This window comes from Equus przewalskii, chromosome 7 (assembly GCF_037783145.1).
Source record: "Equus przewalskii isolate Varuska chromosome 7, EquPr2, whole genome shotgun sequence".
NCBI lineage: Eukaryota > Metazoa > Chordata > Mammalia > Perissodactyla > Equidae > Equus > Equus przewalskii.
Genome location: NC_091837.1, coordinates 74,389,460 through 74,414,709, shown reverse-complemented (window position 1 = coordinate 74,414,709; position 25,250 = coordinate 74,389,460). Strand labels below are relative to the sequence as shown.

The window sequence follows — 25,250 nt, the reverse complement described above, 5'->3', positions numbered from 1 at the left end:
GTCTATAGATTCAATGCAATCCCAATCACAGGTGTCTTCCTTTGTCAAAATGTACCAAATTGTATACTTTAAACATTTGCAATTTATTGTATGTTAGTTATACCTCCATAAAACTGTTAAATTACAAAGAAAAAAATCAGCATTACAGACTCTTATTCAATCCTTCGGAGAAGAAGTCAGCTGGATGGATACTTCCATTTCACGCCACAAAAGATTACTAGTGTTCAATAATGGTTTCTAAACAGATGGAAGGTTAAAGAAAGACTATTTTATCTTGTCTAACCCAGCTACTTTTATCAAACTATATTGATCATTTTTTAAGATTAAAAAAATTAAAATGGGCTATTTATTGGCAATAATGAAGAAAAAGGCAAAGGTATGATGATCTATCCAGGCTTTCCCACTTCTGCTCTTAGAGCTAAAGACTCTGAAGTTCCAGGCATCTCCAGCTCAAGAATGGATGTGACTGGTGATGGTGAGCCATCTTGGACCATTCAAGGCTCCCAGCTAAAAAGAAGGCATCTCTCATTTTAGGTCTTTAAAGAGAAAGCACAGCACTCACCTCCAGACCCAAACTCGGTCTCTTATCCTGCTCCCATTTCTCTCTGCTCCTGCCAACCCAGGCCAGCTGCTGACTGCTCCTTCATACCCATGGTCAGGGCTCATCTCATCAGCTGACTCACTTGTAGAAAACTTATAGGTTCTAGTTCCTTATCTGCATTGGGAGAGAGCATTTAAGCAGTGTGTAGAATCTCATCATTGCTACACTCAAGTTATGCTCTCCAGCACAGAGTAATAGCTGATCCACATTCTAAAAAACCCCAAAAAGGCCAAAAAACTATAGCCAAACTATGAGGTATGGCTCTTACTACTCTCACTTCTCAAAGTGAGAAAAATTCTATTAAAAAAAAATCAATATATTATATAACAAAGGCTTTGGAAAAATCTCCACTCACTCTCCTTTCTTCACCAATCAAGGGGAGATGAAAATGAACAGAATTTTAAGGAGCGTTTTAAACACTAAGAGGCTGTACGAACTTGGGCAAGCGACAACTCGTCAGTCCTTGATTTTCCTAGCTGTAGAAATGAAATGAAAAGATTATACAGAATGATCTCGAAGGTCTCATTCAATTCTATGCAGACACATATGGTCCAAGGCCTTAGTGGGTTTGCAATCTGGTCCGAGTAGAAGACTAACCATCCTGAAAAAACAGTGAGCATTACTAGAAAAAATACAATTAGGTGTTCAATTATGTGGTACAGATGCTGAGCGTTCTTGGAATTTGGTGCACAGTAGTTTCTGAGGTTGGAGAAACAAGTCAAGGCTTCATGGAGAAGTGGTGGTTTCATCTGGGTCTTAGACATGACTTATTAACGTTGTAATTCCAAAATCTATTGGGACAGCGGCTAATTTTCAGGGCAGGAACTGTGTCTTCCTAATCATTGTACTTTTTCTCCCTAGAGTTCCTTGTCTACACCATTGGATTTAGCTCCAAATCCAGTCTATCTTGCCCTGTTTACTGTGGACTCATGCATGCTAGTCCAACTACATTGTAAGTTTTTTGAGAGCCGGGCCTCTACTCTAGTATTTTTCTGTATCCAGATCCATCAATTCTGTGTTTTAATAACAGAGTAAATCATACTCTTTATGACACAGCCCTTTTCAAACTCTTTTCATAGAACTGAAATAAATTTAAAGTATGTGATATGGGCAGCTTCAAAGGAAAAGAAGTTACCAAAAGAGAAAGATGAAGAGACTGGAGAGAAGATGGTGATGGTGCATGCTTGTGTGGTACGCATATACCACAAAAGGTACATATACACCCACATGTATACCATCCTTTGTGGTCATGGGCTGATTGCAAGAATATGAGCCTCAAGTGTTTTGGTTGTTTTGTTTTACTTGTTTTTGTTTATCTCTACACCTTCTACTCTGTTTGCTGTCTTTTAAAATCCTCCCTCGACTCTTTATAATTTGGGGTATCCCATGCTGAGGTCATTAGAAGATTGTAGTCTAGTGACAACCCTGTGTGCATCCTTCCCCCAGCCTCCAGTATGGAGCGGGGCATAGGTTGATGCTTTATAAAATATCTGTTTCTTTATCTATTTATTTATCCCTTCAATTTGATTTTCCTTAGGTAATTGAAATGCTGTTTGCCTGATTGGTTTATCGTAGTATCAAATTTCAAAGCATGGTTAATTCTGATGTAGCAATTGGCTGAGGCTAGAGGCCCCACTGAACCTAGACCTACCTGAACAGTATAGAAATTCGAGACACGATGGCTTAAGGAGCTTGAGCTTGGAGCTTGAGTATGGCTCATGATTAGGCTCTGTGCAGAGTATAGGTCATGAAGTGTGTAGTAGATTGTATTAATGGCCCCATATGCTCTTCATTCCTTTCTGAACTTGTGCCATTTGCAATGTAATTTTGCAGTTTTAGTAAAGAGGTGAGAACTCTACTTCCCCTCCTCTTCATTTTGGCCTGGACTTGTAACTTGCTTTGGCCAAGTGAATACAGCAGAAGTAACAGTGTGCCAGTTCCAAGTCTAGGCCTCAGGAAGCCTGGCACGTTCCCACTTGCTCTGCTCTTGCTCCTCTGCCGTGGCCATGAGAACATACTAGATGAGCCTGCTGGAGGCTGAGACATAAGAACAGAGCTGAGTTGCCCCATCATCCCAGCCAAAGCCAACCAAACATAAGACCCCAAGTGTGTGTGTAAACCCTGTCAAGATCAGCTGAGCCCAGCCCATGTCAACCGCAAACATGTGAGCCCACAAAATGCTCACTGATGGATGCCACTAGGGTTTTGAGGTTGTATGTTATGCAGCATTATTATGGCTGTACATAACCCAGACAAAGGGCTTCACTGCAGCCAGGGAATGTGGGCCTGGTGTTCAACTGCAGCTCCTAGAATTACCTAGAGTTACCCAGTGCTGGGGGAGTATTCCTCAGGCTTGTTGGTCCTCTTAGCTGATATCTGGAAGCAGAGCTGGCCTCTTTTAGATGGATAAAGTTAGAGAGGTTCTTGGGTGAGCTGAGGGTACAAAGTCCTCAAGGTGGAGATATTGTCCTTCCTGCTAAAAAGGAGGTGGTTCTTTTTAGGGCTCAGGTGATTAATGAGAAAAAAATAAAATAGAGATGAGCATATTTTGTAAGTAGGCCATGCCAATTCCACTGTATTTCAGGTAACTTACAGGAAATAAAACAAAACCATGACAACTAAATGTAGTACAATTCCTATCTTAGATATGATGACATTTGGATCTGTTAAAATGTCTTGAATGGATGGACTGATCTATTCATTAATGCAACAAATATTTATTCAGCAACTACTATATGCCAGACACTATTTTGGATACTGGAACAAAATGTAATATCATCCTCTACTTGTGGAGCTTCTGTTCTAGTGGAGAGACAGATACAATAATCAATAAACATAATAAGTAAATCATATAATATGCTGAAAGGTGATACATGCTATTGGAAAGAGGAAAAAATCGCAAAAGGTGAGGGACATTGAGAGTGCCACAGGGGAGGGTTGGAGGCAGTTACGATTTAAAGGTGACACTTAAGCAAAGACTTGGAGGCAAGAAAGAGGTAGGTGTGCGAAGATTGAGGAAGAAGGTCCAGGCAGAGCAGCTGCTGCAGTAAAGGCCCTGACGTGAGACCTTGCCTCATATTTAAAGAACAGCAAGAAGCCACTGTTGCTGAATAATGAGCTGGGGGTGGAAGAGTAATAAGAAAAGTCAGAGGGCAACATTGTCTGAAGTCTTGAAGGCAATCATGAGAACTTCGCTTCATATTTGAAGAGAAAATGGGAGCCCTGGGAAGGTTTTGAGCATGAAGATGGTCATAATCTGACTAGACTCTCTGCTGGGTGAGGCTAGACTGCCGTGGGGTATGGTGGAGACCAGTTAGGAGGCCACAGCAGAAATCCAGGCCACATATGATGCCCTGGCCACACGGCTGATGAGAAGGGTGTGAATTCTTGGTATACGTTAAGGTACAGCCCAAAGGATTTGTTGATGGATGGGATGTGGGGGATGAGACAGAGAAGAGGCAAGGATGACAGCGAGGATTTGGGCTTGAGAAACTAGAAGAATAGGGTTGCCCCTGCCCGAGGTAGGAAAACTGTGGGAGGAGCAGGGTTTAGAGAAAAGAGTAGGAGTTCATTCTGGACATGTTATGGTTGAACTGTCTATTAGACATTCACATAGAGATATCCTATGTGAAGTAATACTAGGATCTAGCTTTCTGAACTCAGTAGAAAACCCAGATTCTCCTTTTAAAACATACATTCAAACCCAGAAACCCATAGATTTCTGATTTTCTATAAAGGTGGTGATTATTAATATCTGTTTACTTTAGCTTGTCTTTCAAATGGTATCTCTATTTTACTGACCTACGCTTTTAATACACAGTGTAATTGTTCCTCATCAGGATAGACCCAGTTATTTATTTCCAAATTACAAATTTTGTTTGGTGGCATAAATTACCAATCAATATCACAAAATCTCTCAAAGCATCCCCCACATCATTTCAAATGCAAAGTAACAACAAAGTTGAGGAAACCAATGCACCATCATATTGTATATTTAAGGTTTTAATTTTAGATACACCTAAATTTATTTTATTCATCCAACAAACATTATTGAATAACTACTGTAAGCCTGGCATTGTGCTGGATACCAGAGTGGCTAGAGATTATTTTTTTTAAATGCCCTCTTTTCACATTTAGGAGCCTGTACGACACAGTGGTACAGGTGATGGAGAGAGTAAGGAGTCAGTGAATAGACTGAAATATTCATTAGAATACAACCAACTGCTATAAATAAAGGTTTGAAGAAATTTCTGGGGGAGCGCTGGAGGGAAGGACTATCTTTCTTTCCTTCATCCCACGTGCAAAGTCCATCTCCAGTTCTGCAGACAACTCCTTGATTTACTAGTTCTTAGATTCAATCCTTCCTCATTTCTACCCCAGCAAGAGGCGCTGAGCAGGCTCAGAAACAACGGGCAGAAATGGGTTAATTAAATCAAGTAATCACAGCTTCTGGGTTACCCTCCCAGATAACAACGTTTTAACCCTGAAAGAGTGACTACTCTGGGGCTGGTCCCCTGGCCTAGTTGTTAAGTTTAGCGCCCTCTGCTTCACTGGCTGGGGTTCAGTTCCCGGGCATGGACCTACACAACTTGTCAGTGGCTATGCTGTGGTGGCCACCCACATACAAAATAGAGAAAGATTGGCACAGATGTTAGCTCAGGGTGAACCTTCCTCAGGAAAAAAAAAATGTGACTACTTAAGCTTGAATTCTGGTAGTGAGTGATGCTTCATGGGGCAGGATATGGGAGGAAGTGAGCTTCTCAGGTCTCACACCAGGGTGGCTGCCTTCTTCACTCCAGCACATTTGCCTGGGTCTTCCTGCTTGCTTTCTTGGAAGCCTAGAGCTCCACCAAGTATTGTACACATTCAATAAAGAACATGATATCACCCCCCAAATGCCATATTTTATAAAAAGAGGTCCGGTCCTGATCATTTGCACATGAAAAACTGAGGGAGTTTCCCTGTTCAGATGAGGACCTGGGCTCTGCATTCAAATCTCAGGTCCATAGCTTGACACCAAGTGCCTTGGGTGAGTTACTCAGTTGTCTTATGCGCTGGTTTCTTAATAGGGGGTTACAACAGTAATAGGGTTGCTGAGAGGATCATATGAGATACGAGGTAATCCAATAAAGCTTGGTGCAAGGTAGGTGCTCAATAAACATTAGGCATTTCTATTTTCTCATTTTGATCCTTGATTTTACAATTCAGATTTTGGTGAGTCTAAAGCCTAGGCTGATTGTATAAAACAAGAGAGCTGTGTAGTAGGGCATCGAATGTCCCCCTAAGCCGTACATTTCACGATCCCCAGCACATAGACTGCATCAGGAAACTGGATGTCTAGACATTTTATGAAATGTCCACTAGGTGGCAACATGTTGTCGTATTTACTGTCCTCTCTAAATTTGGTACAGGAATCCTGGGAGACCACATTCATCTCATCTGATAATTAAGAATTTTGTTATCACAAACAAAAGTGGGCTGGCTATGGTCATTATTTTAAAAAAAAAACCCTCCAATTAGTGGCTTCTTGTTTAAAAAATAACACTTGTTATTCACATGTTTGAATTGTATCATAAGAGCAGTACAACGTTAACTATTACACTCTAGGATGTCTCTATTTCCTATTCTTAGGCTCTTATTTATTTGATTTTTAAATATTGTGTTTTAAGCTGTTGGTTGCCTGACAAAGGATGAAGAATTTGGGAGACGTTCATCTCCATGATTCAAAAAATTTCATTGCATGCCCTTCTTCATTTGCCATAACATTAACAACTTACAGAGACAAAGGATAAAAAGATTTTCTTTTCATAGATTTCTTGTTCTTAGATCAAAGTATTGATGCAGACAAAAAAGTCAGGAACAGCACATGGGATCAATTGTGTGACCAAAAAAAGGGTCGACTTTTTCACAAATATCAAAGTGATCTCTATAAAATGAACATCTATTTTACCTTCTTTTGCCATTCCTTTGTAGTGTGTTTATCTGGAGAAGCATTAAAAAAAGAATATGGGAAGAATCAGTTGATGAGTCTGACATAGAAAGAAGCTTCGGGAAGCAGCTATCAACCAGAGAGGAGGGAACAAAAATAAGGGTTTGTGGATGAGGGAGAAAATATTCCTAGTGATGTGAATTAGCAATGAAGAATCCATCCTGAAGCAGGGCTTAGGTGTATCTGTGAAACACAATTACATAACAAAACCATTAAAAGGAGACAGTTTAGGAAATACGTGTTCAATGAAGTTTTATGTTACTTTATAAAATATATATTTGAATACATTACTGAGAGTGCCATGACACACTTGATTGCTTACTTAGATTTACTGGAAAGCATTAAATGGACTGGGGGATACTTGGCATTAGCAAATGAAGTTCCAGAACAAGTGCTGTCTGCGGGCATTGCTTTGGAAATCCCACTGCCTGGAATAAAACAATAATATATTCTTGATCGATATAAACGCTAAGTCTACTTTTTAATTAAAACAGTCATTAACGATCCAACTATTGCCTGGAAATTAACCTCTGGCCTATTATAAAATTAGCATTCTCAAATTTATATTTGAAAGCAAGCTTTTAAAACCACTTTTGCTGTTGTTAGTGATGGTGCTGGGTCTGTGGTTGGTAAAGGAGGTATATTGATTACAACACCTATTATTGAGAAAGAGTCATCCAGCATAAGCCTCCAATTATACTGGAAGTCACCCTGTGGTAATAATATAAATTTTGCAAAGGTTGTATAGTAGGGTTTTATCTGTTTGTTTTGCAAAGGGATATACTGTCAGTACATGAATGGTTTAGAATTGTTTAAAGTTGTAGTTGATGAGAGCTGGAAATGGCCTAAGCAAGGACAAAGTATATCATTCTTCATTCAACAAATATTTATTGACTTCTTGATCTAGGCCTTAAGATGGTAATACATAAATATCCTCAAATGTTGTCTAGTCAGGTTTCATCTGTTTGTTTTGCAAAGAATACACTGTCAGGACATGAATGGTTTAACACTACTTGAAGTATAGTTGCTGAGAGCTGGAAACTTAACCTTAGCAAGGAGAAAGTAGATCATTGTTCATTAAACAAATATTTATTGACTTCCTGCTATGGGCCTTAGGAATTCAGTGGTGATCCAAATAGACGTGCTCTCTGCCCTCACAATTGCTCATAGATTCTCATAGGAAAACAGAAAATAAGAAGACAATTGTAATACATGTAGCCATGATGGGAAAGCAGGCCAGTGGAAATTTGAATTAAAAGGAGAAAGTTTACCCAAAGTACACTTTTAAATTTAAATCTACTAAATAGATGACTTGGACAAGTAAAACAAAAAAACAAACAAAAACCATCTTGTTTAATGTAATTAATGAATGATCTTTCACGTAATTAGTAACCATGTTGCAACTACCAATTTGTTTCCTTCAAGCTAGCACAGAATCTATAAAAGAAACTCTTTATCTGATCCTCACCTCATTGAGCCTCTAGTGTCCACTCCATTGACAAAATCTGTGAGCAATACTCACCTCCTCTGGGTACAAGCAGCTCAGAAGGTATCTCTCTGGAAACCCCAGACACTTCTGCTCACACTAGTGAGTTGCATGCTTATTATGTTTCAATCACACTTTTTTCCAAACCTATTTATGCCAATTTCCCTCTACATTTTAGTTTTGAAGTTTATTTAAACACTATAAAAACTGATGTAGAGCAAAAATGAGTAGGTTTTTATGAAAAATAAGTTGAATTCTTTGAAAAGACTCAAAGGTGAGTGGCTAAAAATTTCTTGCTTTCAAAATAGGTAAAGGTAAGAAAATGAGTGCATTAGGAGAAACAGTAAAAATATGGAAGGGTCCTGCAGATAGTTTCACAAGTGTGTCTAAATCCTTGCTTTTCTTTAAAAGAACTGAATTTGGACATTTTAGGCCACACCCATTTGGGTGTTTATTTAGAATCAAGACGCCCCAAGATGACTCATCAGAGATCAGCCACTTACTCAAAGACTTGGACTCTGCCTTAAAATACTGGTGAATAAATATATACTTAAATTTTAAGTTAAAGTATTTACATAGCATTTTTTATCACTCTACCACTTTAACCGACTTTTTGGATCCCACTGTAATTTTTTTCACTGAAAAATTCTTTAAAGATTAGGCAAACATCTCCTGCTTCCATTTCTTTACCCTTCTAACTCCTTAATCTCTTAAATCAAGACTTCAGCGATCTCAAATGGTTCCCCTGCCAGCCTAACCACAGAGCCAGTGGGCTGCTCTCACCTGTCTTTCATTTCTCTCCATTCCTTCTCCATTCCCTGTTCAGGACAAGTTCAGGCCCTTACATTTTGCAGAACCCCCCCAGCTAGCCCACTGCCTCCTGTCTGCCCTGTACATCGATGCCAGATTAATCTTCCTAAAGTACAGTTCTGTTCAAGTTACCAAGTCCTACCTGCAAGGTCTGCAGGGCCTGGCAGAAGTAGGTTTGATAAAAGGGGGTGGGCAAGGGGGAGGAGGATGGCAATAAGGATGCATGGAGGGGTTCCAGAGGTAAGTTCAATGAACCACGTAGAACAAATCAGCAGAGTTAGCAGAAAAGCCAAACCATGGTTGAGGGGGAGCCAAGAAAACTGTCAAATGTGAGGACTGAAGGGTGAGATTGAGAGGAAAATTCAGAAATGAAAATAGGGTTCGAGGACAGGAACATGGACTATATGTTGAATGTGATCTGAGTAACAAGAATGCCCCGAATAGCAACAGGGAGTGCTGAGGTTGGCTTTCTCTGAGCTGCTCAGGATTGGAGCTTCCGAGTAGTCCTGGGACTGGGGCTGACTTTAGGAGCTGTGATGTGTTTTCAGTTTTCTACCTATCTTTGGGGATTCCTTGGCAAACTATCTGTCCGCACTGCATGCATACTCAATGGGACTGTTTACCAAGATGCTCTTCCTAACGTTGGTCAAATGATGAACGAGTGACACATAAAGAACAATAAGATTCTCTCTCTTGGAAATTTGAATGTTGGGTGGAGAGAACAAAAACATTTGGAGGTGACTCACTCTAACAGAAGTGCCTTGGAAAGACTTCCGTTGGGTCCTGCTCCTTGATCCTAGTCTAGTAGAATTATCTGGGTTTTCTCCTTCCTGAGAACTGGTTGTTCAGCTTTTCCTTTGATTCTGTGACCTCCTTCCAATTAATTAATCCAATTAATTGTGTTTGGGGCAGTTTCTGTTTCATGCTACCTGAAAGCTTTCATTGATTCTCCAGCTTAGGAACTATCCTGGCCTGCATCTATGTGGCTTTTCTGGCCAAACACTCAATGGTTCTCTATGATCTGGCATATTAAGTGTATATTCCTCACCATGGAGTTTCAGGCCTTGCAAAATATAGTAATGGTCTACTACTCAGGTTTTATTTCTACTATTTCCCTACTTACATCCTGTTCTCTAGTCAATAAATTACCATCTGGAGTAAATCATTATAGTAAAGGTTGACTGCGAATCATGCCTCCTGGTATCCATGTCTTTGTGGAGTCCCTCTTGCATTGACTCTGGGCTTTGCCGTGTGACTTGCTCTGGCCAAGGGGACATTAGTAAATATGACAGAAGCAGAGGCTTAAAAAGGACCTGTGCAGTGGGGCTTGCCCTCTTAGAACGTTGCTGCCACCATGTGTTGAAATTTGGTCTAGCCTTTTAGAGGGTGAAAGAGCGTACCAGGAGAGAGGCCAGCTGTCCCAGCTCCCAGCGAGCCTCCAGCTGAAGCTTCATGAGCAACCCAAAGAATCAAATCATCAGAGTTGATGAATGATTGTTAATCGATAACTGAGACAGAAATGGGTTTCATTTCCTTAATCAGAGCCATAAGTTCAATAGATACATTCTTTATTTTCTAGGCACCAGTTTGCCTACCTGGTTCACTGCCACAAAACCTGGGTCTGGCTGAGCATCCTTCCAGCCTCCTACAGCAGGATCCTCACTGCTTTTCCAAACTCCACCAACAGTCTCCTTTCTGCTCCTCCAGCCTCTGCCTGCTGTCTGGTCACAAAGTCAACGCACATGTTTTCATTTTTCTGTTATGGCAGCACCTGTGTAACCAATTTCTGTCTCTCCCAAAATATTGCAGTCATATTTTTAAATGTAAGTACAACATTTTTAAAAGATGACCCTAAATGCCACCTCTTCCCTGAATATTTCCTCGTGTACCAGACATGGTTTCTCTCTTTTTTGAAACCCTCACAGTACTCCGAACCTCTCTCATGGTGCTTATGATCTGCATCATTATCTTTCCTACCTTGTGGTTGTCCTCTGGGTAGCCTCCTATGCGGTGTTTTACCAGATATTGGGGCCCTCATCTCTGCAACCCCTATGCTTTACTCCTCAAAATGTGGCCCCCAGACCAGGAGCAATGACATCACTTGAGTTTGTTAGAATGCCAAATCTCAGGCCCTATTCTAGAAATAGCGAATGAGAGTCTGAATTTTACCAAGACCTCAGATGGTTTGAATGCATATTAAAGTTTGAAAAGCATTGCTTTAATGCAATAGTATGCAGTTGTGCATAAGGATAACTCGAAGACTTAAAAAAAAAATCCCAATGCTTGGGTACCACACCAGATGAATTAAATTAATTCACAGTCTGGGTTGAGACCCACTGTTCTAACGTAGGATTGGCAGGTCTAGCAAATAAAAATACAGAACACTCAGTTAAATTAGTATTTCAGATCAACAGTAAAGAATTTTTTAGTATCTCTCGAATATTGTATGGGACATACTTAACACCAAAAAATTCTTTGCCTTCGATCTGAAATTCTAATTTAAGTGAGCATCCTAGATTTTACCTGGCAGCCCTACACTCTAGTGTTTAGTCCAGAGCAGAGAGTGGTTTTCCAACACTGGAGGGCAACAGAATCACTGGGAAGGGTTTATCAACAGAGAGTCCTGGGCCCCAATTCTGAGTTTCTGATTTAGTGGAGCTGAGATGAGGCACAAGGATTTGGATTTCTGACAAGTTTTCTGGGTGAACCTGTTGATCTGGGAACCAAATTTGAGAACCATTGGTCTGGAATTACACTTGTCTGAAGGGATGCCTTCCATGTATACAAATCAGTGATTGGAAAAAGACTGCTGAGTAGATACCATGGCCACCTCCATCAGCAATACCGAACATGAAAACATCTCTTAATGGAGATGAGGGTTATACAAGGAGAAGGTACACGGGTAAGAAAATAAGGTCCTCATTGGTCATCATGGGCATCAGGTACCTACAGGGCCTGGACGTGTACCCCTCCCTCCAGGGGCAGTTGGAAATGGTTTATCTCTAAGAATATGGCTCTAAATCAGAGCTGTCTCATAGAAACATAATGCGAGCCACAGGTATAATTTAAAAAATTTTAGGAGTTATATTAAAGTGCTTAAAGAAACAGATGGATTCATTTTAGTAATAGATTTTATTTATCTCAATACATCCAAAATCTCATCATTTTAATCGGCAATCATCACAAACAATTATCAATGAGATCATTGACATTCTTTTTTTCATACTAAGTCTTTGAAATCTGGTGTATATTTCATGGTTTCCATCGCATCTCAATTCAGAGCAGCCACATTCCAAATGCTCCAATGGCCTCATGAGGCTCATGGCTGCTGTATTGAACAGTGCTGCTTGAAACTATTGTCTGACCTTGATACAGCCCAACCCTGGGCTGATTGCCTGGTCCAAGCACCTCACTCTTCTCTGACCACAGACTTGGACTAGTTCCCAGGCCAGTTGTACCTTGTGATTTTTATTTTTTTCTTGAATTCCTAGCCCTGCCCTCCCCTTCCTCACTCCCATGTCCTTGCTCAAGGGGAAACGGCGTGAATGGAAATCTCAACGCCAAAAATAACTATTCAGGCTTAAAGGGAACTTGCTGCCCATCCAGTGTAATGTAAGTGGCTGAAATGTTATGTGTGTCCATTGAATCTTTGCTTTGGACAGGTTTTTCCATCATATGAGAGGCTTAACCAAAGTTACAGTCCGAGAAGCCCTGTTGGGGCCCTGTTTAATCTAGTTTTAAAATCATAAGTACCAGAGAGACTAACATTTCCCTAGGATAGCTTGAATCCTATAACTTTCATTTTCAAGGAAATTGGCTCCATAGAAGAAACACAAGTAAAAGAGAATAAAAACCACCCAAAGGTAATAGGCCAAAGTCTTAAGTTCTTGGGTAAAAAATAAACAGGCTGCTTTCATTGGAACCATCGTTTATATTTTTTCACAGGTTAGTGGCATATTTATCCCGTATTTGAAACTTTTTGTTGGAAGGGTGTCAAAGTTTAGCAATTTTGCAGTTAAAAGTTGAAAAGAAATTATTTATCAAACGTATTACTCTATGAGACAGAAAAGAAATATGCAAAGATTTTCTGTATATTAGTTCTATTTTCAAAGCCTAGGAAGGTTCAGCTAAATTTCAGCTGTGGGCCGTGGCTCTTTGAGATCTGGAACTTGGCTACCTCAATGGAGAAACCAGGAGGCACATAGGGAGATTCTAAATCTATGATCACTTTTATGACCTAGAATTATGTTTGGGGTCCTGAGACATGGGTTAAATTTAACTTCGATCATTAACTAGATGAATTTTCAGCTAGAATTTCAGCTGTAAACAATCTGACAAGGTGATTGGCAGCCTCTCATTATAGAGGCGTAGTGATTAATTAACACAGAGCTTAATTAATTTTGTAAGGCAAGGAGCAGTATTCCTTTGCAGTGAAAATCCATATTTGAATACTTGGAGCCCTTTCTCTGGGTTAATTTCAGATATTTAGCTCACTTTAAATTCTCAGTTCTTAGTAAATGTTATATGCTTCCAACTATTAAAGTAACTGGGAATATTTATGATATTCTACGTCAAGTTATTTTTGGAAGAATGTGAAGTGTAAATAACTACATTCCTTTATTCTTGTTTCAATTTCAAAAGCGTATTTATATCATTGTATTGATTAGGATGTTAAATTACACTGTTAAAGACAAAGATGTATATAGAAACTGTGGGAAAATATTTACCCCCACCCCTGCTTGCTGTGGGAATTATCTCAATGCTATGCTCAATACACATTTAAATCATTTTGCCATGAAAAAGCCTGGAGCATCATGTCTTTAAATATTGGAGTGAGTCTTAGGGACGCTACAGAAAAGAGTTCATTCCCTTGGCATACGACTTAACAGTAATCTCTATTCTGCAAATAAACCAAGAATGGGAGATTTTCTTCAGCTGGAAAAGTAATTTACTGGGAGGGTCCGAAGAGAGTTCAGAGGTTGGAAACTGGAAGGGCTGGGATTCTCCCACTGGCTGGGAAAGAGAGATGATGCCTGCCAAGAAGCTCAAGATGAAGACTGAGCCACATGGCGGTCACGTGGACCATGTGGAGTCTGAACTCAGAACAAATGAGGAAAACAGCTGTGAATGCAGTGTAGACCAGCTCTATAGCACTGAGACCCAGAGAGAGATGGCCAAGGTGGGAGGTGGGCATCATGAGAAAAGGACATTCCTGGAGACGGCCGCAAGAACTTAGTACAAGACCAGAAGCCCAGGAAGGACTTGGGGATATCTTCTTTTTCCTTCTGGGGCAGCCACAGCTAGAGCAAAGCCTGAGGGGCCCTAGAAGGGCAGAGAGCGGAAAGCAGAAAGGAAATGATTCCCCTCTGAAAGGGCCAGAGAGGACCGTGGGAAGCAATGATTAGCAAACAGGTTCCAGGACTGAGCGTCCTGCCACACCCATGACCTTGGAACTTTACATCTGTGAGAACTGTAGTTTACTTTATAGCTTGCAGAACAATTCTCTCCAAAGTAATTTAGTAGTTATTTGGTTAAGCTAAGTTTTTAAGTAAATATCACACCTTTGGCGTCTCATTAAGGTCACAGAGAGGACAGCAGTGTCTCCTTAGGACACAGTGTAGCGATGTCCGTGAGCCGGAAGCCCAGGGGGAATCAGCGATGTGGAATGCAAGGAGCAGGTGAGGCAGGGAGGGAGAACGTCAGGGTCATCTATGGACACCTGAGGCCCTGACACCCGCTTCTGTTACTGAAGCCCGGCCGGCTGAAATGCCACTCCCCAGACATCTGTGACCACTCGATGCCAGACAAACAAATCACATCCACACAAGGGGGGACATTTATTTGCTAGTCAGGATAAGCTGTGACCTTTGGTCACTATCTGTTTTCAGGAACAGGATAGAAATTAGATTTCTTTCCAGATTTTACCTGTCTGAACTGCCCTCAATATCTTCCTTTTTGATTTTTAATAAATTATTATTTCACTGTTCATCATTATAACAGACATATATAAGCTTTAAATGGTTACATACTAGTAATATTAATTAATTGGTTAATTGGACTTCTGGTCAAATCCTTCTATTTTCATAGTTTTTCTCTCAATTCATTGGCTATTTTTTTCTCAGTCTTTGCTACATCCTCCTCCTGTTTCTGTCATTTCAATGTCCCTTCTCTGTACTCATTCCCTCGACTACTTCACCCGGTTCTATATTTTTCCTTGCCTTTCATAATTCATATGTATATTTATATCCAGTTTTGAGCTCCAGACTCACACATTCAATTACCTAATTGTTAAATCTCTCCATTGGATATCTAATAAGCATTGTAGTTATAAAAGTTTGAAAACGAAACACTCAATTTTCCTCTAAAACTTGCTTTTTCTTTTTTTAGTCCAATCTCAAAAATCAGTTTACTCAACAGATATTACTGAGTGTACCTTCTCTGTCAGATACAGCTTAAGATTCCTCAGTGAACGAAAGAGGGAGGAGGCAGAAAAGCAGCAGCAAATACAACATCTAAATAAGTTACCTAGTGTGTGAGAGGGTAGTGAGTGCTTTGTTAAAAGAAAAAAGAAAATTAGGTCGAGGTGCAGTAGAAAGAGGCCTGCATCATTAAATAAGGTGGCCAGGGAGATGCTACCAAGGGAGTGGCATTTGAGCAAAGACTTGAAATTGGTGAGGGAGTTCAGCTTTTGGGATTAAGAGAGAGTAAGACAAGAGAAACTGGAGATAGTAACTCTTTTTAAGAGTTTGCTATATGTTGGTACAAAGGAATGGAGATACAACTGGCGGAGGAAGTGGGATCAAGAGAAGGTTTTTCTGCTTTTATTAAAAATTTTAATTGAAGTGTAACATTCATACAGAATATGCAATAATTCTAAGTGAGAATTGAAAACATTGTGAAGTGGGGGCTGGCCTGGTGGTGTAGTGGGTAAGTTCATGCGCTCCACTTGAGCAGCCCAGGTTTGTGGGTTTGGATCCTGGGCATGGACCTACACACCACTCATCAAGCCATGCTGTGGTGGCATCCCACATACAAAACAGAAGAGGATAGCCACAGATATTAGCTCAGGGTCACTCTTCCTCAAGCAAAAAGAGGAAGCTTGTCTACAGATGTTATCCCAGGGCTAATCTTCCTCATCAAAAAAAGAGAAAAAATAAAAAACAACAACAAAACGCACTGTGAAGTGTTTTCACAAGGTGACTACTATCCATGTCAGAAAACAGAATAATGCCAGCACCCCAGAGGATGCCCTTCTGCACCCAAAGGTAACCACTGTAATGACTTCTGATTCCATAAATTTGTCTTTCCAGTTTTTGAACTTTATATGAATGGAATCAATTCGTGTGTATACTTTAGTGATTGGCTTCTTTCTCTAAATTATGTTTGTGAGATTTATCCGTGCTGTTGTGTGCAGCAGGAACTCATTTATTCTTCTTTCTGTGCAGTATTTCACTGTATATTATACTAGTTTTTGATTTGCTTTTCACTCTCTTAATGATGTAATTTGATGAAAAGAATGTATTAGTTTTAATGTAGTGACATTTATTAATCTTATCCTTTATGGCATGTGATTTGGTATACTGTTTAAGAAAGTTTGCCTATGCCAAAATTATAAAGATTTTCTCCTATGTTAACTTCTAGAAGCTTTATTACTTTGTCTTTTACGTTTAGGTCTATAATCCACCTGGAATTAACTTTATGTATATGGTGTGAGGGAAACTACAAGCTTTATTCTTGGCATTGTTATTGAAAAGAACGTCTTTTCCAATGTTTTCATTTCATAGATTATGTGACTGGATATATGAGCTGCATCTCTGGACTTTCTATTCTATTCAGTTTGTGTTATTGTCTCTCTGTGGGCCACTTACAAAGCTAATTACTATAGCTTTTTGCTAAGTCTTGATATCTGATTATGTAAGTCCTTCAACTTCATTTTTGTTTAAGTTTCTCTTGACTATATTTGGACTTTTACATTTCCATATAAATTTTATAAATAACTTGTCGAATTAAATTAAAAAAATATAATTTTGATTATGATTTCATTAAATCTGGAGAGATCAATATAAGACAACTAACATTTTTGTAGTACATCTTCCATTTTACAATTTAGGCTTCCAACCCATGAACATATTATAATTCTCCATTTTCTACAAGCCTTCTTCACTTGTGCTCAGTCTGTTTTGTAGTTTTCTGAATAGCAGTCTTGCATTTCTTTTGTTTGATTTATTCCCAGTATTTTATGCTAATTGGTGCTATTGTAAATAGTATCTTTCTAAAAATCATCGTTTTCTAATGTTTGTTGATTTACATAGAAATAGAATTGATCAACTTTTTGTATATTGACCATGTATCTAGCAACATGGATAAATTCACTTCTTAATTGTAATAGTTTATCTGTAGATTCTTGTGAACATTCCACATATACAATCACATTATCTATAAATAAGGACATAATTTTTCCTTTTCAATTTTTATATATTTTATTTCCTTTTCTTGCTTTATTTCACTGCATATCATCTCCAATATAATACTGCATAAAAACTGTGATGGGAGCATCCTTGCCTCATTTCTGATCTCAGATCAGCTGCTTTCAATTTTTCACCATTAAGTATGGTTTTCCTATAAAGTTTTGTGGATATTCTTTAATTGAATTAAGGAGATTTCCTTCTTAGAGTTTTCAAAACTCTTTCTAAGAGTTTTGTTTTTAAATCATGAGCAGGTGTTGAATTTTAACAAATCCTTTTTCTCCATTTTTTAAAGTATCAGATATTTTTCTTCTTTAGTTTCTTAATGTGAAGAATTATGTTGATTGGTTTTTAATAGTTAAACCAATCTTGCAACTCTGGAATAAGCCCAACTTGGTTGGAATATACTATACTATTTACACCTTGCTGAAATTCAATTTGATAGTATTTGAGAGCTTTACATATATGATCATGAGAGGCATTGGCTTGTCATTTTCCTTTCTTGTAGTGGTCTTGTTACATTGTCCATGGCCTAACTGTGAATACCAGGGCATCTGCTAGCTATACCAAGGCTAGCTGATAGTACCATGCTATCTCTTGGCAGACAGGGGCTGATTTCTCTTTTGGCCAAGGGTAAACAATCTAAGACCACAGGGCATTAACCTAGGATATGCAGTTCTGCACCACTGCCATGATTATGCTGATCAGGAAGTTGTCCACAGTATGTTGCCTGTAGTTGGGGGAGGGTTAGCGTTTCGGGACTTTTCGTTTCAGGATGAGTTATTCAAACCTCTGATGTCATAATGGTGTGCAGTAGCATTGGTGAATCTGTAAAAGATACACCAGCCAACTGCAACCCAGGTGATTACCAGAAACAAATTGGCCATCTGCTCTTGTATTAGATTCTGAAGAAGGGGCCTAGATTATCATTTCAGGTTGTGAAAACATATCCCAAAGTTCGGCTGGTCCTTCCTAGAGACCTGAGTGATTTTCTCTTTTAGCCTAGTCCTGTTCTACTTGACCTCTGGAATTTGTTTAGGCACAACAAGAGTGTTTGCTAAAGCATAAACTCCCCCTTAGATTATGAATTTAAATTTAAACTGGTTTGTTGGACTTCCAGAGCAGAAGCATGCTTTCTTAAGAAGTAGGGACAGGGGGACCCAGATTCTAATAGGAACAACAGGAATAAGACATTGGTTCCTTAAGGTGGGTAAACTCCTTATGTAGAATTATACAGGTCCTGTAAAGAAGTTGGAATGTCTCTAAAGAAAACAAACTGACCATTGTGGCAAGGAAAACCCCAGGAAATCCCTTTGTTTCAAAACCATTTCAAAGTCACCGACTAACCTCAAGTCATACCTACCATTAGTATAAATACTTGCTCTTTTATCTTTTGTCAGTTGGCAGGTCTGGGAAAGAGCAATTAACTGAGCTGTTTGAACTAAGTTAATTTCTTGGAGAAGCTAAGATGTTAAGGGTAAACTCACATCTGTGATGGCACTGCCTACTTGGCAATTGTTCCTTTCCTTTTTAAGGCTGAGCCATCATCAAACAAAATTTAACCAGTCTTCCTGTAAGATATGGCTAGTTCCCAGAGGTCAGCAATCATGGGCTTCTCTGTGGGGGAGGGTAGGGGTGGAGCTGGGTGTGTGTTACAGTAATGGATAGTGATGTGTGAAGAGAAAGGAACAATATTTCATAGGAGGTCAAGCAAGTGGCTATAATTAGCTAAGTGGTTTTAGTCAGTGGAGGAGTCTGTATAGCACAGGGAAGTATCACGTTTAGTGGAGATCCTAGGAATCGATCAACTGAAGCTTTCACATGTTTTGTGACTGCTGCTATAGTTTTTAGATGCGAAGGAGATGCCTTGGTTGCTGGAGCTAATGAAAAACTGGAAAAGAAAGGCCTCTGGTGATCCCCTTGTCAATGAGTGAGTACCTCTAGCGCTTATTCTGACTTTTCATGAACCAAAAGAGGAGATGACTTATGAATCCAGAATCCTTTCGTACAAATCTTTTAGTAGACAGTTATCGTAAGAGTCTTTGTGCTTAAATGTGTTTGCTTTTTTTAACTTGAAAAGTATACAATCATAGAAATATATCTATATTAACATATGTATGTTATACATAATTAATCTAGGAAGATAAATTCTTATTTTGATTTGTCAGTTATTTCTAATTGCCATGAGTTTGGTCAAGAAAAGAGGCTGCAACGACAGTTTTGATTCAGTTAAAATTTGGAGAATTTTATTCAAACGTAATTATTCTTATTGTCGTTTCTTTTCTAAGATGAAGAAACAAATCTTTGTGTTCCCTAATGGCCATTTTAGGAGACCCAAAAACAGATTAGGCATAAAAGTTATCTTAATAGCCTTATTATTCTGTATTTGGGGCAGGCAAAAATCAGGAATAGTTACTAAAGAAGACAAGATGTAAGTCATAAGTACCTAAAGAAAAGTAATATTTACAGGCAATGTTGTAAACATATACAACAATAAACAATAATGATTATAAGAAACTCAACCTTGTTTTTAAAGGTAAGGAATCTTTTTAAAAATGACTTAAGTCTATGTCAAAAAGCCCCATAAATTAACAGACTTGGTGACGAAGCGAAATTTCTACTAATCTGGGAATAAAATAACTTAGTCATTTTATAGAAAAAAATACCCAAATGCTAATTGAACTGTTTTTGTGTGTTATTAATGTAATAACTTATTAATATGTGTTTACATATGTGTGTGAATTTTGACATACACAGATATATAAATATACAAATAAGTAATTAAGTAATGAGTTTAAAGCTTTTTTTTTTTAATTTTATTTTTCCTTTTTCTCCCCAAAGACCCCTGGTACATAGTTGTATATTTTTAGTTGTGGGTCCTTCTAGTTGTGGCATGTGGGATGCTGCCTCAGCATGGCCTGATGAGCGGTGCCATGTCCGCGCCCAGGATCTGAACCAGCCAAACCCTGGGCCGCCCAAGCAGAGTGCCTGAACTTAACCACTCAGCCACAGGGCGGGCCCTAAAGCTTTTAACTATAGCTAAGAAATAGAAATGTAGCTCCTAAGAACTAGCAGATGATTATACATTTTTTATCTTTATACTTTTCTTTTTTTTCTCCCCCTTCCCCACCTCCGTGATTTTTCTTAAAGGCTCTGTCCAATTCTTCCCACAGGTGCCACCTACCCCTACTGGGCCCCAGGGTGAATTCTTTGGCCTCACTCTGTGGGTATTGACTTTCTACTTGAAGGGTCAGTCATACTGTCCACAAGCCCTAGTGTCCATTCTAAGGGCCTGTCACACCTGTAGCGCCTGTTGAAGAGGAGCCTGAGGCAGCCATGTTCTCATCATGGCGACCACTGGGTAGTTACTAAGTACTAGAAGACAGAGAGAGAGGGTGATGGGCACCCAGCCCAATGGCAGCCAATCCACAGGATGGACAGTGACTTTTGAGGTGACCTGGGATAAACAGTTCATCCTAAGGAGGAACAAAGAGGTTCCCTCAGAGCCTCACTCTTCAGGAATCAGAAGTGGGAAGAACAAAAAGCATCTCGCAGCAAGTAGCCAAAGCTGAAGCTAAAAGAATTTATAAAAGTTAGGGCCCATTTTACAGAAACTGAAGCCCAGAGAGGTCATATAACTTACCCAAGGGCAACTAACTAAACTGACCGCTGCTTTACCCTCCACCTCATGGCCAGTGAAGATTTACAGAGCAAGGGGTGAGGAAGCCACTTGATTGTGGGAAGAGATGGGAGACGGAGGAGACAGCTGGGTCACATTAACGCTTCGTAGAGCTCTAGACTGAGGACTGCCAGACTCTCGGGGGGAAATCCTAGAGTTCCTCCCTCCAGGTCAGGTCTCCAGGAATTTCAGGCGTGGCAGGGTTCCTCCAATGAGCTCTCCACCTCCCTTATGGCCATGTGGAGCTTCACACTACCCCTGCCTTTCTTGAGCTAACCCAAGGACACTTTTTTTCTTTACCAAAAAATGTCTATTTTGCTGCCAAATCATAAAAAAAGACAACTTTTCAAAAAACCAACCAAAACTTAGAAACAGGGATCTAGGTATCAAACCACGAAACTCTGCTGTTGCAAAAAGGATAAAAAGTCAAATTCCCATAGCCCATTAGAAAATACCTTAAAAAACACACACAAAGAATTCATAAAGTTAGGGTCGAAGCCACAATGGCATGGACAGGTTAGAAAAGCAGATAATTAAGGAAAGTGCAGCTTGTTTGGCTTGAGAATATATTAGGTTTTCTCCTATTCCAGCAGAAGAAAAACAAAACAAAAAACAAAAAATAGAACATGACGGCTGGAGTAATATTAAAGTCGTGCTTACCAACTGAAGGTAGGGCCGGGGGGAGGGAAAGAGTGTAGACCAAAAGGTAGCAAAGATAAGTTATCTTGAAAGTTAGGCTCTATCTCTAACTAAAAATATTTGTCTAATACAACATTCCCACAGCTCTACTCTGGGCTGCACACCCCTCCTCCAAACTTAGAAATACCTGGATAAAGCACTTAAAATGGACATCTCAATCTCGTGCCTCTCCACCTTTCTCCATCTTCCTTCATTTGGGGGAGGGACTCACAATGCAGAAGGAAGTGACATTCATTACTCCAGCTATTGCTAAGCAGAGCACACCAAGCTCATCTCAGAAAAAAAGGTTATAAAAATCAGAACATATTAAGTCCAAAAGAATATACCCAATTATGCACTTGGAAAGGGTATTTTTGAAAGAACATCTAGTTTTTCTCAGAGAGCAGCAATAGTTTAAAATAATGATGCCCATGATCTTTTGATAAATACCCAGCAATGGATTAGCTGGATCATATGTAGTTCTATTCTTAATTTTTTGAGGAATCGCCATACTGTTTTCCATAGTGGCTGCACCAGTATGCATTCCCACCAGCAGTGTATGAGGGTTCTCTTTTCTCCACATCCTCTCCAACACCATCTAAAGAACATGAAAACATGAATGCGTAAAGATATATGCACCCCTATGTTCACTGCAGCATTATTCACAATAGCCAAGACTTGGAAGCAACCTAGGTACCCATTAGTGACAAATGGATAAAGAAGATGTGGTATATATACACAATGGAATACTACTGAGCCATAAAAAAGGATGAAATCCAGCCATTTGTGACATGGATGGACCTTGAGGGTTTTATGCTAAGTGAAATGTCAGAGGAAGAAAGTCAAATACTGTGTGATCTCACTAATAAATAGAAGATAAAAACAACAACAACAACAACAAGAAACAAACACATAGATACAGATATTAGATTGGTGGTTACCAGAGGGCAAGGGGGGAGGGAGGAGGGTGAAACGGGTGACTGGGCACATGTGTATGGTGATGGATGGTAATTAAGCTTTGGGTGGTGAACATGATGTAATCTACACTAAAATAGAAATATAATGATGTACACCTGAAATATATATAATGTTATAAACCAATGTTACTTCAATTAAAAAAAAAAGAAATAATGATGTCCAGGCTGACCTTCAGCTGGTTTGCGTTGGTTCGTCTATACCAGTTTATTATGGCTGGCAGCTCTGCTGATTGGTTGGTGCCACTGCTCAACCAGTAGGCACATATTTTGAATATCATCCTTGGTTGTGTCATGGTTTCTCTATCCATTATGTGAAAGGAGTCTTACAAAAAGATTCACCTGTTTAGACAGGCTTGTATATACAAGTAGACATTCATATATTGTTCATAAATATTTGCTGAATGTTCTACTAAGGAATTCATAACAACAGCGAGAGCTTCATTTCCTACAATGATTTTTCATTCCTTTTTAGCAGAGACGGACAAGAAAAATACATTACTGAACCTTTTGTGCTTCACATGATTTGCTCTCACCTCTCTGCTTTATCTCCCATTAGTCTCCTGAAGTCCAGCTGGGCTCATCTACTTGGTAGCTCCTTAACCTGTCTGAACATTGACTTGCTTTGTGTCTTTGTCTACGTCTGGTCTTAGAAGACTCCCACGCTCTCCCAGCATACATGGCACTGATACTCAAAACCCAGCTCCAATCCCACCTCCTCTTAAGGCTTTCCCTAGGACACATCGAAAGTCAATACTCTCTCTCTTAGTCTTCAAGCACTTATTAAGCCTCCTACTACTCAGGGATGATTTGTTTTGGGGAATATTTTAATTTATTATGTAATTGTATTTATAGTTATTTTCCACGTGCATATGTGACTTACCCATTTAAAGTGCAAACTCATTGAAATTTCAAATTATAAAAATTGACCCCAAGACTCAGTAGAGCAGCTTGCATGGAGTAGATGGATTGCTGTGCCAAGCTGGCAAGAGACATTTAGATAGACTGCATTTTCTCTAGCTCAAGAGTTCAGTCTACAAGACTCAGGGGGCCTGTAGAGTTCAATTCTGTCAAGATCAAGTGCCTTGACTTTCACACTTGCATTTTCCTTTCCATCCATCAAGTCCCAGAAAGCCCAGGAAAGCTATAGGTGCAGGCGAGGAGGAAGCACTTGGAAAATTTGCCAACATCAGACACTCCTTAGGATGGAGTTGTGGAGGTGCCCTGGGAAGCTGAGAGGAAAGATGAGAAAGGCAGCCAGAGATATCACCGAAAAGGAGATGGGAACATGCCTCCTTTATAATTTTACCAAGCCCTCTTGATTTTGTGCCTTAAAAAATAAAATATTTAATAACAAAACCTAACGTTTGAATTGTAAAGTGATTTAGGAGGACAGCTGTGGTAGGCAGAATAATGGCCCCTCAAAGATGTCCTAACCTCTGGGACCTGTGAATATGTGATCTTACATGCACAGTGGACTTGGCAGATCTGAGTAAGTTAAGGATCTTAAAATGGGTGATTATCCTGAATTATGCAGTGGAGCTCAATGTAAGCACAAAGGTCTTTGTAAGTGAAAGAGGGAGAGTCAAAGTCAGAGAGAGATAAGCTGTTGGTTTTGAAAATGGAGAAAGGGGCCATGAGCCCAGAGATGCAGGTAGCTAGGAAATGATGCAAAAGACAAGAGAACAGATTCTCCCTGTGAGCCTCCAGAAAGGAGCACAGCCCTGTTGACGTCTTCACTTTAGCCCAGTGAGTACCACGTCAGGCCTCTGACCTCCAGAACTGTAAGATAAGAAATGCGTATTTTTTTTAAGCAGCAAAGTTTGTGCTCATTTGTTATAGCAGCCACAGGAAACTAATACAGTACCAAATGCAATATACCCAGCATTTTATGGAAAGACCTAAGTGGGACCAATGTAAACTGGGGAGATCAAGGAAGGTTTCCCAATACGTAGCAAATGAAGTGAGAAGGAGTTTCCAGGACAAAGAGGAGGGGAAAGGGCATTTTAATCTGTGGGAGAAGGGGGTGTGTGGGGGGGAAACAAGCAAAAAAACAAGTAAAAGGAGAAAGGAGAGTGTGTTTGGAACACCAAAGCCATCCCACCTTATATTATAATATAATATATAATATTATATTATATATATAATTCCCTTTAGCAAATAACCCCCAAACAGAAATAAACAAGAATGATTTCAATATGAGGCCCTGTCTGAATGTCACAGGCAGAAGGTCTGAATGGGGGCCCTTGATTTATAGTCAGATCCTCTTACAACCTGGGCGACAATGTGTAGACTGCTCCAAGAGGGGAGCAGCATCTGGGGCTTTCTTCTGCCCCCCTAAAGTCCCTCCTCTTTAGTGCTCACCCCTCCCCCCCACCAAGGTCATAGTAGGATGTCAGTGAGGATGCTGAGGATGGGTTGGGGATGATTTTGTCCCTGCACAATCTCCATCAGACCAACCCGAGCCATTCCAAAAACTGCATAATACTAATACTTTTTTTTTTTAATATGGATAATGTTATGTAAAATGTGAAGAAAAGCAGCTTTTGAAAATTTGGTTATTTGAGA

General features: G+C 39.6%; 1 protein-coding gene across 3 annotated transcripts in view; it reads left to right on the top strand.

Annotated features, from left to right (window-relative positions):
- The first annotated feature begins 12,393 nt into the window (after window positions 1-12,393).
- CCDC68 (coiled-coil domain containing 68) overlaps window positions 12,394-25,250 on the top strand; it is a 64,899-nt gene continuing 52,042 nt past the window's right edge. Inside the window, exons 1-3 of one of the 3 annotated variants that reach the window (XM_070627631.1) lie at window positions 12,394-12,498; window positions 16,083-16,151; window positions 19,196-19,281. In XM_070627631.1, coding sequence (XP_070483732.1) covers window positions 19,278-19,281 — 4 coding nt within the window. In that variant the 5' untranslated portion in view covers window positions 12,394-12,498; window positions 16,083-16,151; window positions 19,196-19,277. Of the gene's footprint in view, window positions 12,499-16,082; window positions 16,152-19,032; window positions 19,282-25,250 lie in introns of those variants that run through there. The other 2 variants (XM_070627634.1, XM_070627630.1) reach the window with 2 other exon arrangements.